Genomic DNA, 15856 nt, shown 5'->3' with positions numbered 1-15856 from the left:
CCTTATAACAAAAAGATACAAAATAAAATCAGCAAGGGAAAGGCTCATGGAGCAGTCTCCTGAGGAAACTAGGCAAGGCTTTCAACATTCTTCTCCCAGATTATCCCAAGTGAAATAAGTCAAGCAGACTTTGAAAGACAATTATCATATGGTTTCACTCATTTGTGGAATATAAGGAATAGCAGGGAGATTGGTAGGAGAAGGAAGGGAAGAATGAAGGGGGGTAAAGAGAAGGGGGAATGAACCATGAGAGACTATGAACTCTGGGAAACAAACTGAGGGCTTCAGAGGGGAGGGGAGTGGGGGATTGGGATAGGCTGGTGATGGGTAGTAAGGAGGGCACGTATTGCATGGAGCACTGGGTGTTATACACAAACAATGAATCATGGAACACTACATCAAAACTAATGATGTACTGTATGGTGACTAACATAACATAATAAAAAAATTTTTTAAAGAAAAAAAAAGTCTTCTCCCAGTGGAGTTGCAAGGGATGAACTTAATTTTTCCAGCAACAAATTGTTGTCTACTAGGGAAGCTCATTAGAGACTCAGAGCCCAAGGATTTTATTGGGATCACATATACATCTTCTATCTAGTGCATACCTACATCCCAAACTTACAGAACAAAATAGATATTCAGCATAAGCCATATTGTTTGTACAAACAATCTAGGTACAGTGAACCACTCATATTATTTAGGGAAAGTTTCATAGCAACATGAGGAACTATTACCCTGTCACTTCTAGATACCTGCCCATGGCTAAAGTTGCAAGCAGGCCTTCCTTAAGGGTAACGGTCCCAAACCTGCTACATTATCTCTTTTATGCACAGATTCTATTTTCTAAATAATATACACATATGCAGAAATACCACTGCGCTTTTTCTAAGATGCCATTGTTAATGCTTTTGGGGCAATTTAAATGCCATTTTCTACTTGTCTATGGCTGTAGTTAAAGAAACTTAGAGAACTCAGTAGTCATTTCCATAAAATTCAAAAGCAGCTTTACCAATGCCTAAAACCCAGGCCATTTCTTAACACTTTGCTGTGGTCATTTAAAATTCTTCTTAATACTTTGAGACAGTCCTTTACTCTAGTGGTCTTTTGGGCAAATGATGGCAACTTGTTTTGCAGTGGACGGAATGAGGTTCGGGTGGGTAATGGTCCTCTGTACCATCTGGATTTTTTGTGACTACCACTCTTTCTGCATAGGTAAGAGAACAGATCAGAGAGCCCACACTTGTAGTACTAATATTTAGTAAGTATTTTTTAAATGTACTGGTTATTTATATATATAGGATCCAGGCTGATTAAAGTTGCCTCAGGTCCTATGAAGCAGTGTGGAGGTCGGCACTATATCCATAAAAAGCGTAATGTATGAAAGTTGTTACGCCTTTTGAAAAATTTGCTAATATATATATGCTCATTTTTGCTAGATAAATTTTGATAAATTTGTTACTGGGATATAGATTTCTTAGAACTGTACCTAATTCAGAAAGGTAATTTTTTTCTTTTTTTTTAGTTTAAATTCAATTAGCCAACATATGGTACATCGTTAGTTTCAGATGCAGAAAGGTAATTTTTAAAAATTTATTCCACCATGCTTGCGTATGGAAGTTGACAGATTATTGTTTGTTGGCTGTGTGTAAACTTTTTTGAGTCATTTAAGTCAGTAAATTTTATCCCAGTGCCTAAAAAATAACGTTACTAGTTAAACCATCTCCCTGTCACTTGCAGAAAAATAGCAGTAAAAATTTTCCCTTCTTCAGTCAGAGATCAGCTTTGTAATTCTGTGATTAAATTAAGTGTAGACAAATTTGATTTTGGTCTTATTTTATTTCTAAAACTAAAAAAAAAAAAAAAAAAAGACAAGACAAGAAAAAGGTAACGTGGTTAGTGAATTTAAACCACCCAGTATGGATATGGTAACAACATGATCTGATTTGCTTTATGAATGTAACTTCCTCTTAATTTTTAGAAAATATTAATCTTTCCTAAAACCAAAATGTACAAGACTTTATAATCGGTGCTGAAAGCAGAACCAATATTCTATCAAGTTTTCATCATAATTCAGAGTGAATTTTGTAGTTGGCTTAACATATTACATAATGTAATTTGATGAAGTTGTTTAAAATATCAGCTATATGTACAATGCTGTCTTTCTAAAATAGGGTCGTAGTTTTCGTTTTTCTCCTTCACTCTACCAAATTAAAGTACGGTAAGAAAAGAAGAAAGTGCTTTTCTATAAATTAACAGGTAGAGCATAAGACAAGAAGGAACTTCTTGCATTCTCCAAATGACTTTTCTAGCACAGAACGTCCTTGAAGTAGTCTAGATATCTAGTGATAGATATTGCTGTCTTCCAAGTTCCTTCTTTGATTCAAAATTCAGCTTCAGATCATTAAAATATTATTCTGAGTGGTTGAAAAAATTAAAAATGTATTGAATTAGTGCCTTGTCAGTTTCATAAAAAGTACCTAATTTCTTTTCATACCGGGGGGGATGAAGTACACTTCCATAATTTTATAGATGAGGTAACTGAGACTCAGAAAGGTGAAAGAGTTTGCCCTAAAGCGTAGAACACATATGTGACTGGAGCTGGGATTGAAAACCAGGTATTCTTCGTTCTACAGAAGTGATAGGCTGGTAGAATTTTTGAGTTGGTTAACAATGTTCAGTTTTATTTAGTTTGACTCCTTTATCCTATATGTAGGTAAATCAAGATTCAGAATTGCCCAAAGGTAGTTTGTGGCAAAGCCAGAAACAGAATCTAATTCAGTGGTTCGTTTATCATCTGTACCATTGGCTTCAATGACGCCTCACCATCTTAGTTTTATTCCTGCATTACTTCCTTGTCATCCTCCTTGCCTTGGTCCTCTTCTCTTCTCTGCACTTTCTCCATTGGTGGTCTCATCCAGTTTCATGACTTTAAATGCCAACTGACAATTTCCAAATTCACTTTTTGGGTCCATACCTGACTCCTGGGTTGTAGACTCTTGTAGCCAACTTCCTACCTGAGATCTCCATTCAGGTATCTAACAAATATCTTAAACTAAATCTGCCCAAAACTAACAGATTCTTGTTTTCCCTAGTAAATCTGTTCCTACTGCTCTTTCCATCTGAGGTGATGGCAACACCATCCTTTCAGTTACTCAGGCCAAGACACCCTGGAGTCTTCACTCTCTATCTAATGCACAGGAAAACCATTTTGGCTCTATTTTTATCTATCTTTAGAATATAGACAGAATTCAGCCACTTCTTACCACCTCCACTGATATTGCTGTCTTCTGAGTCACTAGACTGGTTCTTTAAAAATGTTAAATTAGACCCCGTTAGTCCTTCCAGAACCTTGCAATGATTCCCCATTTTCTTCAGAGTAAAAAATCAAAGACCTTACAGTGCAAGAGTTTGTAAGGTATGATAGGGTGGCAACATTTTGCTAAATTACTATCTAATTTAGCAGAGAAATGTCTCTTCCTCACTAGAACGTAAACTCTGCGAAGGTGGGACTCTTTGTCTTATTTTACTACTATATCCCAAGCACTGTGTGCCTAGCACATAGGTGTTCGATCATTATTTGTCAAATTTGAATTCTTGCATTCATTTAATATTCATTGAGTTCATATTAAATGTCAGACCAGTGCTGGATACAGCAATTAGTTATGGTCTCTGCCTTCATGAGGCTTTCATGAAGTGGACACTCATTCTCAGACAATATTCTATTTGTTCTGTATGTCTATACCTCACTGTAGAAATAAATTTATTCTCAAGAATATATCATTAGGAAACCCAGAAGTGACTTAGTCCCTAAAGGTTGTTAAAGAATCCTAGCCAGGAAATATTAGGAAAAAGACCAAATAAACACCCTAGGAAGTGTATATTGTGCAAACACCTCTTTCATGTTAATGCCAGTTTCCAATAATCTTCTCTCTCAGATCTAATGGTTTAATGGATCTAGACTTTTTCTTTTCCATATCTGGTTCCTTTTCAGCTCCTTTCACATTGTTTGCCCAATAATGGACTGGCAGAAAGATGTAGCAGTCAGGAGGATTAAGTTATTTTCCCAACAATGACTGAGTTGGTAGTCTCACTGAAGCTTGGGTTCCTTATCTTAAAATGAAGGTTTGGACTAAATTAAACTAAAACTCCCTTTGCTCCAATATTCTAGGATTCTGCTTTCAGTTCCTACAGAAGTTATAATTAATAATGGTAATAGAAATAATACTCTCTTTAATATAATTTTGAAGGAAAAATTAGTCATTCTTCCCATTATAGAAATCTTCGGTGTTTCCAAGTTAACATACCATGAATAAAAGTCTTGCATCTAAAACGTAATTGTGTTTAGGTCATTTTCTGGTTTTTGCTAATTTCAGTTTGATGAATCAACATGGCTCTTTGGAAAGTCAAATCAACAAAGAAACTACATTTCTGATTACATTTCAGAACAATCATAGAAAAAATACTTTCATAATGGTTCCCATTATTTCTCCTTCAGTATACTTAAAGGATCTGACATATTCTTATCATTAACATGCTTACTATGTGAGTGTGAGCTACCTAACAGAATCTCTGGGGAAGAAGAGGGTGTGATGTGGAGGTGAAGAGGATATGTCTATCATATAAGGTTTCCAAATGACTCTAATGTCTACCATCACAGCCCCCCAACTACAGCTCTCCATTTGAGAATCACTCTTCTAAGGATTACAAAGATATACACACACATTAACTAATCCAACACCAATACTCTATCTGCATTCCAAACTAAAGAACCACTGTATTTAGGTGTGTGTATTCTTTAGGCATCCTATTGCACATTACCTAAATTCAAAAGATAAATTATATGTAGTACATTATTGTCTACTGTTCTGAATATCATGAAAGGGAAAATAACTGGCACATTACATTGAACAGTTCATGCCAACTCTATTCCAAACAAAGATAGCTCTACTTCAAATAAGTTACTTCTTTGGAACCTAAGCAAAGTTGGAATATAACCACTGTATAAATAAATCATGTTATTTTTAGACAGTATGCCTTTTGAATACCGCATATTCTCTAGTTTCCACTCCAACTAGGATAAATGAGGAAGTGTGCAGCAAATATTTTTAAGATGAAAATTTCAGTCTTTTGTTAGAAGTGTCCTGACAATAACTGTTTTCAGGTTATTGAATTATGAAAACAGTGTAGAATGATTAAGAGTGTATACTATGAAGTCAGAGTACCTTGTTTGGAATTACAGCTCTACCACTTATTAGCTCTATAATCTTAGGCAAATTACTTAATCTGTGTAAGTTTCAACTGCATCACCTGTAAAATGGAGATCATAATCATGTTTACCTTAACGTTAAATTTTGGCTTTTATGAGCCAGAGCACCTAAAGTTTAGCACAGTGCTGAACTTCTAATAAGCCATTAAATCAATAACACTTAACTTTTAGAAGTAAAAACTAAAGATGGTGGCAATTCATGTCTTTTTTTTTTTTAGAGCGTAAACCCTCTTATATCTGTGATAATACAGGCTTTGCAAAAATGAGGCTTTCAGTTGTTAATTTATATGAGTTGACCCCAAATCCTGTTCAGTTATTAGCTATTTGGCCTTCAATTAGTCTCTGATTGTTGGACACAAATATTAGTTTTCCTCTAGTATGATGATTTTAGTTTATTTACATTAATTTTTTTCATATGTCACTGGCAGAAAAAACGAAACTTCTGCACAAAGTAGTGAATAGAGTTGCAAATAATGCTTCTCAAGCTTTCATGCACATATCAACGAATCACTTGGAGATAAAAACCTCAGAATTTCAGACCCAATGCCCCCATCATTTGAAGTAAGCCGCAAGAATCAGCATTTTTATACCCGCACTCTCCCAGTTGATTCTGATGAAAGTGGGTCCTAGGAATATACTTTGAGAAGCATTTATATACAAAATAGCATAAGTAGCAGTCAGAAGACTATAGTTAAGAATTTGGCTTTGCCAGAGTCTAGCTTTGTCTGCTAATGATTTAAATTATACTTTGACAATATGCAAATGCACATCATGTTGAGCTTTTTGAAAGTCAGAATATAAATTAAAGAGTTCTATATATTTGAAGACCGTGTAATAAAGAACAAAATTCATGAGCCAAGGAATCATGACTAGATGTTTAGTCTCAACTCTGCCACTTTGTGGTCTAATGATTGGGTAAGTTATACAATATCTGCGGACCCTAGTTTCTCCATCTTTAGAGTAGAATTAATACCATGTTCACCAAGTTTATCGTAGCTCACTGCTGTCTATCCAGCATGCGAGCCGTGTAGTACATAGGAGGTCTCAATAACGAATTGTTAACTGAATGAACTACATTATTTGAAATGACGTAATAAATTCTGGGAATAACAACACAAAAGTGGCACAGTACCCCCTCCCCAGAAGCTCACGGTCTGGGGGAAAGAGACATACACAGATATTACAGCGTACGTAAATGAAGATCAACTGAGGTGATGTCATGACACACAACAGGAATTAGAAGGTGATGGTGACACTTGCAGAGAGCCACAGGAAGAATGTAAGGAGCTCAGAAGTGGATCTGTTAACACTTTAGAGTATTTTCCTCAGAGGTCTCTGGTCTGTTTGAAGTTGAGGCCATGCTAACCATTGGAATGAATGTTTGACTACGTGGTGTGTCGGTACAGGTCCGATTCCCATCGCACTTCAGTTCGGATCTCAAGGACCTTCTAAGGAACCTGCTGCAGGTGGATTTGACGAAGCGGTTTGGAAACCTGAAGAATGGTGTGAGTGATATAAAAACTCACAAGTGGTTTGCCACCACAGATTGGATTGCTATTTACCAGAGGAAGGTGAGCCATTTCTTTAATTTAAAAGCTTTTAAAAGTTGGTATTTAAATTATATGTAGTAGAGATATTTTCAACTTAACACATGATTTTATTTTATTTTTTACCTTTGAATGAATCCTATGTAGGACTTAAGGGAACTTTCCAGCCCACAACTTAAAAATGAGTTTTCTCCTTGATAAAAGAGAAAGCATATTCTATTTTGACCATCAACCTGAAATGTTTTCAGTGTCAAATTTTCCTACCCATCCCTCTTATTCTTCACAATATCATCATAATTATACAGTAGACAATGTCCTAAGGGTTGGCATTTCAAAACTAATATGAAGCCACATTAGAAAAACAACATATAAACAAATATAGTCTCCCACCCAGAACTGGCACAAGCTAGATTTAACAACATTTAATAGCTGGATTCATCAGATATTTTTCAGTCTTTATCACTTCACCTTTTTAACAAATTGAGACCTTTAAGAAAAGATTTTGCTGTGCTGAATTACCTTTATCTCTCCTTTGCTTCTTAAATGCCCAAAGATAATTTGTATTTATAAAGTGTTTACATCTTGAATTATTTTTTCTTTTTTTTTTTTTCATAAAACCAAAACCTCTAATGTCTCAGAGATTTGCCGTATTTAATGATGCTGTGCAGAACAAGTGAGTTTCCTTAGGAAAAAAATGTAAATGCTGTAATTGAATATTAATAGCACATTTTTCCGAATTTATATCTTTTAGAAAAAATTATAAAAACAAAGCATTAGAAGAATTTAATAATGCATCAAAGACCAAAACAATGTGAGTGCAGTAGTCTCTGCATCTCATAAGATAGGTTCAGAAATTCCCTAGCCGTTAAATCATGAAACAGCCTTAACAGCATTACCTCAGCTGGATGTGTTGTATAGCTAAGAGCAATTCTATTTGGGTGACTTACTGAATCTATATTTTCTTTTAGTGCTTTTTGATCTAACTTCTTTTTGTTGATGCTTCATAATTAGCCAATTATTCTCTCAGCATCTGTTGAATGAATAATCCTTATTTGAAATTCCACCTTTACTAATGCTAATTTATCATATACCTCAGTCTGTTTCTGAACTTTATTTTTATGAGTTCCTTTTTTCTATTCTTGTACTGTACACTGTCCCATTTTACATAGCTTTATGGGTTTTTTTTAATTTTCAAAATATATATTTAATATGTGGAATTCTTATAAATATTCATGGAAAAGAATACATAATTCAGATTTTTTACAGTTTTATTGTTTGAAAATACACAAAACAAAACTTGCTGTCTTGGCCATTTGTAGGTGTATAGTTCAGTGGTATTAAGTACATCCACACTGTTGTGTTGCCGTCATCACCATCCCTCTCCAGAACTCTTTCACCCTGCAAAACTAGAACGTGTACCCATTAAACAACAGCTCCCTGTCTTATTGGCCTTTCTAAATATTTATATTGTATTTGGGGCTCTTAATTGGGATAACAGTATATTAATTAGAAGAGAATCAAAATCTTGAAAATTCCTCATAATGAACATGTTATATTTCTACATTTATTCAAATATTTTCTGTCATTCAGTATTAGAGAGCCCTGCCCCGTGTAGGTCCAACTTCTTTCTTAAAGATCCAAAATCTCTACTTCACTATGAGTGGGCCTTTATGGAACCTAATTTAAAATAATAATAAAAAATTCCTCAAAAAAATAAAGTTATTCCTTAAATTTATACTTTGATTGCTATTGCAAATGTGTTTGCTTTCCCATTATAGTAGAATATGGGGGAAACATAATTGCTATGTTTGTGTTGTAACTGGCCACTCACTAAATTCTGTTGTTGATTTCCACAGGTTTTTCAGTGATTCCCTTGCATTTTATTGATAAATAATTATGGTGGGCAGAGGTATCATTTGCCTCTTCTTTTTCACTATATCTTTTATTTCCATTTTGCTCTATTATACATGCTAGAATGTCAAATAATATTTTTAAAGAGGACTATTGAGATGTATTGTCTTATTCCTGTTTTGAATGGAAATGCCTTTCATGTTTTAGCTTTAAATATGAAGTCAGCTATTTGTCTTGGATAAATATTCTTGATCAGGTTAAGAAAATATCAAAAAAGAAAACAAAAAACATACAAAAAAAATTATCCTTGATTCCTAGTTTATTGTGCTTTATCTTCTTTGACATTAGCATGATGAATCACATCAACGAGATATCCTCACATTCCTGAACACCATTTAATCATGAGGTATTATTATTATAATACCTCCAAAGTATTATTTAAAATATGCAAAATCAATTTGCTAAAATTTTATTTAGGATTTTTGCTTCTATAATCATAAGTTTTATTTACCTGTGGTTTTTGTTTTTCTGGAGTTGAGATTATGTGGATTTGTTAAATGAATGAATGAATTCGTTAAATGAATGAATGAATTCCTTAAATGAGTTTGGAAATTTTCCATGTCTTTTTATGTTTTGGGAAACTTAAGGAAATAAGAATTAACTTGTACTTATTACTTGGAAATTTTAACAAACTAATTTTTCTTTGGATATTGGTCTCTAAGGTTTTGCCTCTTCTTCAGTCAATTTCAGAAATTTATATTTTCTTATACAATCATCCATATCCCCCTGTAATTATAACTGTTTACATTATCTTTATTGTTATATTTGTGTTAATTAATGCTACATTTAGATATATTTATTAGATTTGCTTGAGGTTTGCCCATTTTATTAGTATTTTAAAGATGATATATTTTTAACCTTTTCATATTTATATTTAAAAAGAAAAATTTCTGCTGTTAGCATTTACTCATCTACCCATATTATGTATTGTATTTTTATAATTATTCTTTTTTTTTTTAAATCATTTATTTATTTGAAAGAGAGTGAGCAAGAGAGAGAGAGAGCACAAGCAGGGAGAGTAGGGGAGGGAGAAGAAGGCTCCACTGAGCACGGAGCCTGACATGGGGCTGGAACCCAGGACCCCAGGATCATGACCTGAGCCAAAGGCAGACGCTTAACCAACTGAGCCACCTGGGCGCCCCTACAATTATTCTTAAAGTGGGGTAAAACTGAACCGCTACTGCTCAGTTAGAGTTCGTATGCTTTTCAGAGGGCTTGATTTACCTTAAGTAGTGAACAGTTTATCTGCCAAGAAGTAGCACCCTATAGCAAACAGGTTGTAGTATTGGACAGATTGATCAACAGCAAATCTTGACTATCAAATGGGCTTGGAGATCCCTGGATAATTTACAAATAGAAATAATACAGTACTTCAATGTAGCCATTTGTTTTAACGTCCTCTCAATTATAACTATGCACAGCAATACAAAAATGATAATTTGAATAGTTTTCATAGTCTTTGTTATTCTCTGACCAAGTGCTCACGAGCAATGAAATAGTCCAAGGCGTCTAGCAGAGACACGAAACGGAAGAAAGAGGCCTGAACAACTCAAACTGCAATCACTGTACACGTAGAGATGATCCCAACAGGTGTGATCCTAAATTGCGGCCTGGCTAGATGTGAGGCAGCGGTCTGCAGAGCTGATTCCTCTGCATGGTGCACGACAGCAGTGCCCAGAGCGTGCACGCAGGGCAGCCAGCTGGCCAGCCAGAAGATGACATGAGACTTCCCAGGCCTACATACTTTTTACCTTGTTCTTTTTAAATGTCTTGTTTGTGTATATCTTATACTAACATAGTTGTGTGAGTAAATAATTTATAATTACACATATATTGGTGATATATACTAAAAAATGTTTCAGTAAAAGGCATATAAATCAAAAAACTTTGGAGACCACGGTTTAGATATTAGAAAGAGCTCTGTGTCAGAAGTGGGGAATCATGATCCACCTGGGTTAGCTCAGTCAGTTGAGCAGCCAACTCTTGGTTTCGGCTCAGGTAGTGATCTTAGGGTCATGAGATTAAGCCCCACATCGGGCTCTGCACTCAGCATGGAATCTGCTTGAGAGTATCTCCCTCTCCCTCTGCCCCTCCCCCCGCTTGTACGTGTGCTCTCTCAAATAAATAAATAAAATAAAATAAAGGAAGGAACTGATAAAGGAAAATCTAGAATTCTGTAACCTGAAGTGCCAGTACTTCGATGCCAATAGTTAATTATCCTAGAAATCTTTTAAATATTGTACCATTCCTTGAATGAAAGTGTTCAGATTAATAGCAAACCTACTGTTTGCTGCTTTTTCTAGTGCTGTTATCATTGGGGACTTAAAGGCATTTAATGATGCTACCATATAGTAATAGTGGGAATTTATTTTCCTTAGTGTTTAGAAACTCCCAGGCATTTGTTTTTCCTCTTTATTATTCTAATACGTGTCCTCCCTCTCCGCCGCACACACATACACACACACACACACCACCATGCAATTGACTCAAGACTTAACACTATCTACCTGGAGATAGCATCAGACCCCCTAGGTTGAGGGCTTAGTCCTGTAAGACTGCCCCCCACCCACCGCCACTTCGGATATTCATCGCAAGTCTAGTCACCTGTGCTTCTAAGAGGCTGTAGATCAGAGGTTTCCACAAACCCCTCCTGGGTTTCAATTACTTTGCTAGAGTGGCTCACAGAACTCAGAAACTTTACTTACTATTACCAGTTTATTATAAAAGAATGTAACTCAGGAACAGCCGGATGGAAGAGATGCGTAGGACATGTATGTGGAAGGGCCTCGGAGCTTCCCGCTATCTTTCAGCACACCACTCTTCCCAAATCCCCATTTGTTCATCAACCTGGAAGCTCTCCAGACCCCATCTTTTTGAAGTTTTGTGGCTTCATTACACAGGCATGATTGTTTAAATCATTGGCTGTCACCTCCTGGAGGTCAGGGGGTAAGACTGAAAGTTCCAGGTGTCTAACCAGCACCCATCCTTAAGTTAGCACCCATTCCAAAAGTTACCTCATTAACATAACATTTATGAAATCCAAGAGCTTAAAGAGCTCTGTGCTGGGGACTAGGACGAAGACCAAATACATTTTTCCTATTATAAATCATACATCACACTTATGTTTCCTTCTCAATTACAGGTTGAAGCACCATTCATACCAAAGTTCAGAGGCTCTGGAGATACCAGCAACTTCGATGACTATGAAGAAGAAGATATCCGCGTCTCTATAACAGAAAAATGTGCAAAAGAGTTTTGTGAATTTTGAAGCTGAGCAACAAGATGACATCAGAGCTCACACTCAGTCTTCGCACTCTGTTGAGAGATACGGTGGAGCTGAGACCGTCCTTGTTGAAGCAGTTACCTAGTTCCGTCATTCCAGCGACTGAGTGAGGTCTTTATTGCCATCGTGTGTGCGCTCTGCATCCACCTGTGTACCAAGGCACCGCTAAGCAAAGCATTGTCTGTGCCATAACACACAACTAGACACTTCCCTGCTTCCCTTTGGTTTGTCTCTCTCCTCCCCTGCATCCATTTCTTCCTTTTGCATTTTCATCCGTTTTTCTCCAAACAGTGCTCCATTTTATTTTGTTGGTGTTTCAGATGGGCAGTGTTCTGGCTCTGTGATATTTGAAAGGAAGGATAAGTGTCGCCTTTGGTAGTTCTTGCCATTATTTTTGTTGGTCAGTGACTTGAGGATATACTTCAGTAACTATTTTTACTTTGAGTAGCTCAGACTCAGTTTTGCCAAAACTTTTGACAAATTTTGAAGATAGAATAGAATGTCTTATCAACAAGGCAATTTATACAAAACAAAACTGTAACTTCCGTAGAATTCACTGTTCTGGCAAGACACTTGGATAGACTAACAGAACAGCTAGACCCAGCAGTTTGGATTCTTAGAGATCAGACGCTCTATTTCCCCTGACTACCTTTTCTGTCATCTTCCCCTTGAGTAATTAAGTGGCCAGCTGTGCAGTGTGACAAATGTGTCTCATTCACAGGAAAAACTAATGCTATGGATCATCACTTGGTACAAGCATTTCTGTAGGTATTAGAGCTAGCTCTGAGATTTCTAAACCTTCTCTCCTCCGTAAGGGTTTTAGCCAGTATTTTAACAGAACATAACTGATGAAGAAAGTGACATTTTTTTAAAGTTTCTCAAGGGTCCTCACTGTAAACTTTTTAAAGGAAAAGAAATGAACTAAAAAGAACATTAATGCAGACAAATACTTTGCTGAGTCAAATGGCTTAATACCTGTAAACAGTATAGAGATGCTTTTATTTATATGAGGTTTTTGTTTGTTTTGCTTTGCTTTGCTTTGTTTTGTCACGGTTAAGAGCAAAAAGGAATTGTTGCCGGGTCAGTCCAGTGTGCTCCCTTTGTTGGCCTGAGGTAGAGGCGCTGTTGAAGCTTCGGCTTTCATCCGAAGCCTCGTCAGTGAGGAAAACGGACAGAGTTTTTAAAACTGCCACAATTGTATTTTCATTTTGAGGTGTGGTATTTTTAGACGTGTCAGAATTTCAAGCCTCTTTTCTTTCAGCAAACAGAACGTATGATCATGCAGATACAATTTTAGTATTTGAGTTTAATTTTTTTTTATACTTCTTTGCCAACAACATTGCTGTCACGTGGAAATTTTAAGCACTTTTGCACATTTAGTTCAATGTTTGTTGAGAATCCATGGCTTAACTCTGGTTTTTAAATATTTTTTTCTTTGCTTTTAAATTTTGCCATCCAGTTTTATCTCCGTATGTCAGTGACCTATCTTAAAACAACACACCAAAAGAGTTGAAAATAAACTGTGTTCATTTTTTATGATCAATTTACATGCATATAAGTTGTTTTTAATCAAATCGATCTTAGTGTATATAAGCATTCTATTTGCTTCACTATTGGTGCAGGTCACTGACTCTCCTTCTTTTCCTCTGTACCACACCCTTATAAAACCTTTGAAGACATTGAAAAAAGCCTGTCTGAGATATTCTCTGCATCAATCTGTACATCTTTTGGTTGTCAGGTGTTTTTGCATGGTTATGTCATTTAAAAGCTGATACTGTTTTCAGTTGGTCCACCTATATTTAAAATGTGCAAGAAAAATATGAAATACTTTGCTGTATCAAGTTTTATGTGACAAAAATATATCATGTTAATAAATTTAAAACATCATTTGTATAAAATATTTTAATTAGTTTTTGGCCCAAGAACATGCCGATCATTGTATTCTATGTGTATGCCACAAATTCTATGGCAGCTTTATTGTATATTATTGTAAAATTATTTTAATAAATCACGGGGATGACAATTTGATTATTACATTTTAGTTTTCAGCAATTAAAAAGATTTCTGTAAGTTCTTAAAAAATATTTTAACTAAAATTACTATTGCCCTGCACAACTTGCTGTAGACTGTGCCTGGGTGGATGACCCCTAGGCATACATTGGTTTTGAGGGCTATCTCACCAGTCCCGTTTTACTCTCCATTTAAAGGACATGAGCAAGCTTTCAGATATGTCAAGGGAGTCTATTTCCAACCAATCAAGTACACTGAATTAGAATATCTTAAAGTTATATAAAACTCACAGTTTTAGCCACAATTTAGCCAAGAAAAAGATGAATAAGAAATAAGTGGAATGAATCAGTATTTAACTTCAGATTACATTATTTGAAACAGAAGAAATTACATTTTTCCTCAGTAAATTATAAGGAGATGGCATTGCAGAGGAAGGACCTCCAAGTCAAAGTCAAGACCTCTGGGTCTCAGGCTGGTCTGTCACAGTCAGCATGACCTTGGCCTCAGCTCTGAGGCCATTAGGCAGTTTCTAAGGTCTTTTCTAATTGTCACATGTCAGAAAAGATTCTTTTTATTTGACAGTTTGAAGGGATAATGTGCTTTGAAGTAAGTCTTGGTAAGGCGATATTTTAGGGCCTTTCTTCTTATCTCTTACAGTGTTCTTAAAATTTTTTGAATATCATGAGGACCTCGTGTCTGTTTTGATTCCTTCCTCCTTCACTGATGCTAAATATCCAATTGATATCAAACCGTCAACCTACCAAAAAAGATATTGTGGCTTGTGGGTATTGCTGTCTTGTTTTTGATATGTTCTTGTATTGACTGCCCATTGGCCTGAAAATACTCATTGTAAGCCTAAAAAAAAGAAGAATAAATCATTTTTCTTTCCCACTGACTGTTTTATCTGCTTGTTGTAAGAATCAAATGAAATAATGTATGTGAAAGCACCTTGTAAACTGTAACCTATCAATGTAAAATGTTAAGGTGTATTGTTATTTCATTAATTAATTCTTTGTTTAGAATGGAATTTCCTATGCACTACTGTAGCTAGGAAATGCTGAAAACAACTGTGTTTTTTAATTAATCATAACAGCAAAATTAAAGTATCTTCAAAGGATAAAACAGTGCATTGAGTCTTGTGTTCTATTTGGTGCCCTTATCTCCTGATTTCTTTTCTGCAGATACTACAGATGCTTATAGTTTGCAGTTTTTATGTATTTGGGTTGGTCTGTGCCAGTGGGAACAGAGTAATAGGGGAGATGTCCACCAATCAGGTCCAACTGAGTGTATATCAAGAAACTACTAGATTCATTACAGATCAAGGGCTGATATCCAAGACCTATAAAGAACTTCTCAAATTCAACACTCAAAAAACTAATAACCCAGTCAAAAAATGAGCAGAAGACATGAACAGACACTTCTCCAAAAAAGACATACAAATGGCTAACAGACACTTGAAAAAATGCTCAACATCACTAGCCATCAGGGAAATACAAATCAAAACCACAACGAGATACCACCTTATACCAGTTCAAATGGCAAAAATTAACAAGACAGGAAACAGCAAATGTTGGCAAGGATGTGGAGAAAGGGGAACACTCTTACACTGTTGGTGGGAATGCAAGCTGGTACAGCCACTCTGGAAAACAGTATGGTGGTTCCTCAAGATGTTTAGAATAGAACTACCCTATGACCCAGCAATTGCACTACTAGGTGTTTACCCCTAGGATACAGATGTAGTGAAAAGAAGGGGCACGTGCACCCCAATGTTCATGGAAGCAATGTCCACAATAGCCAAACTGTGGAAGGAGCTGAGATGGCCTTCAAACAGATGAATGG

The 15856-nt window shown here is 35.8% G+C and overlaps 1 protein-coding gene across 2 annotated transcripts in view; it reads left to right on the top strand.

Annotated features, from left to right (window-relative positions):
- Positions 1-15139, top strand: part of PRKACB (protein kinase cAMP-activated catalytic subunit beta) — a 123571-nt gene extending 108432 nt beyond the window's left edge. For both annotated transcript variants that reach the window (XM_026497717.4, XM_026497716.4), the window contains exons 9-10: positions 6673-6837; positions 11867-15139. In XM_026497717.4, coding sequence (XP_026353502.1) covers positions 6673-6837; positions 11867-11992 — 291 coding nt within the window. In that variant the 3' untranslated portion in view covers positions 11993-15139. The remainder of the gene's footprint in view (positions 1-6672; positions 6838-11866) is intronic.
- The last annotated feature ends 717 nt before the right edge of the window (positions 15140-15856 follow it).

The sequence above is a fragment of the Ursus arctos genome, unplaced genomic scaffold, assembly GCF_023065955.2.
Source record: "Ursus arctos isolate Adak ecotype North America unplaced genomic scaffold, UrsArc2.0 scaffold_12, whole genome shotgun sequence".
NCBI classification, from domain to species: domain Eukaryota; kingdom Metazoa; phylum Chordata; class Mammalia; order Carnivora; family Ursidae; genus Ursus; species Ursus arctos.
This window is presented reverse-complemented; position numbering and strand designations above follow the sequence as displayed.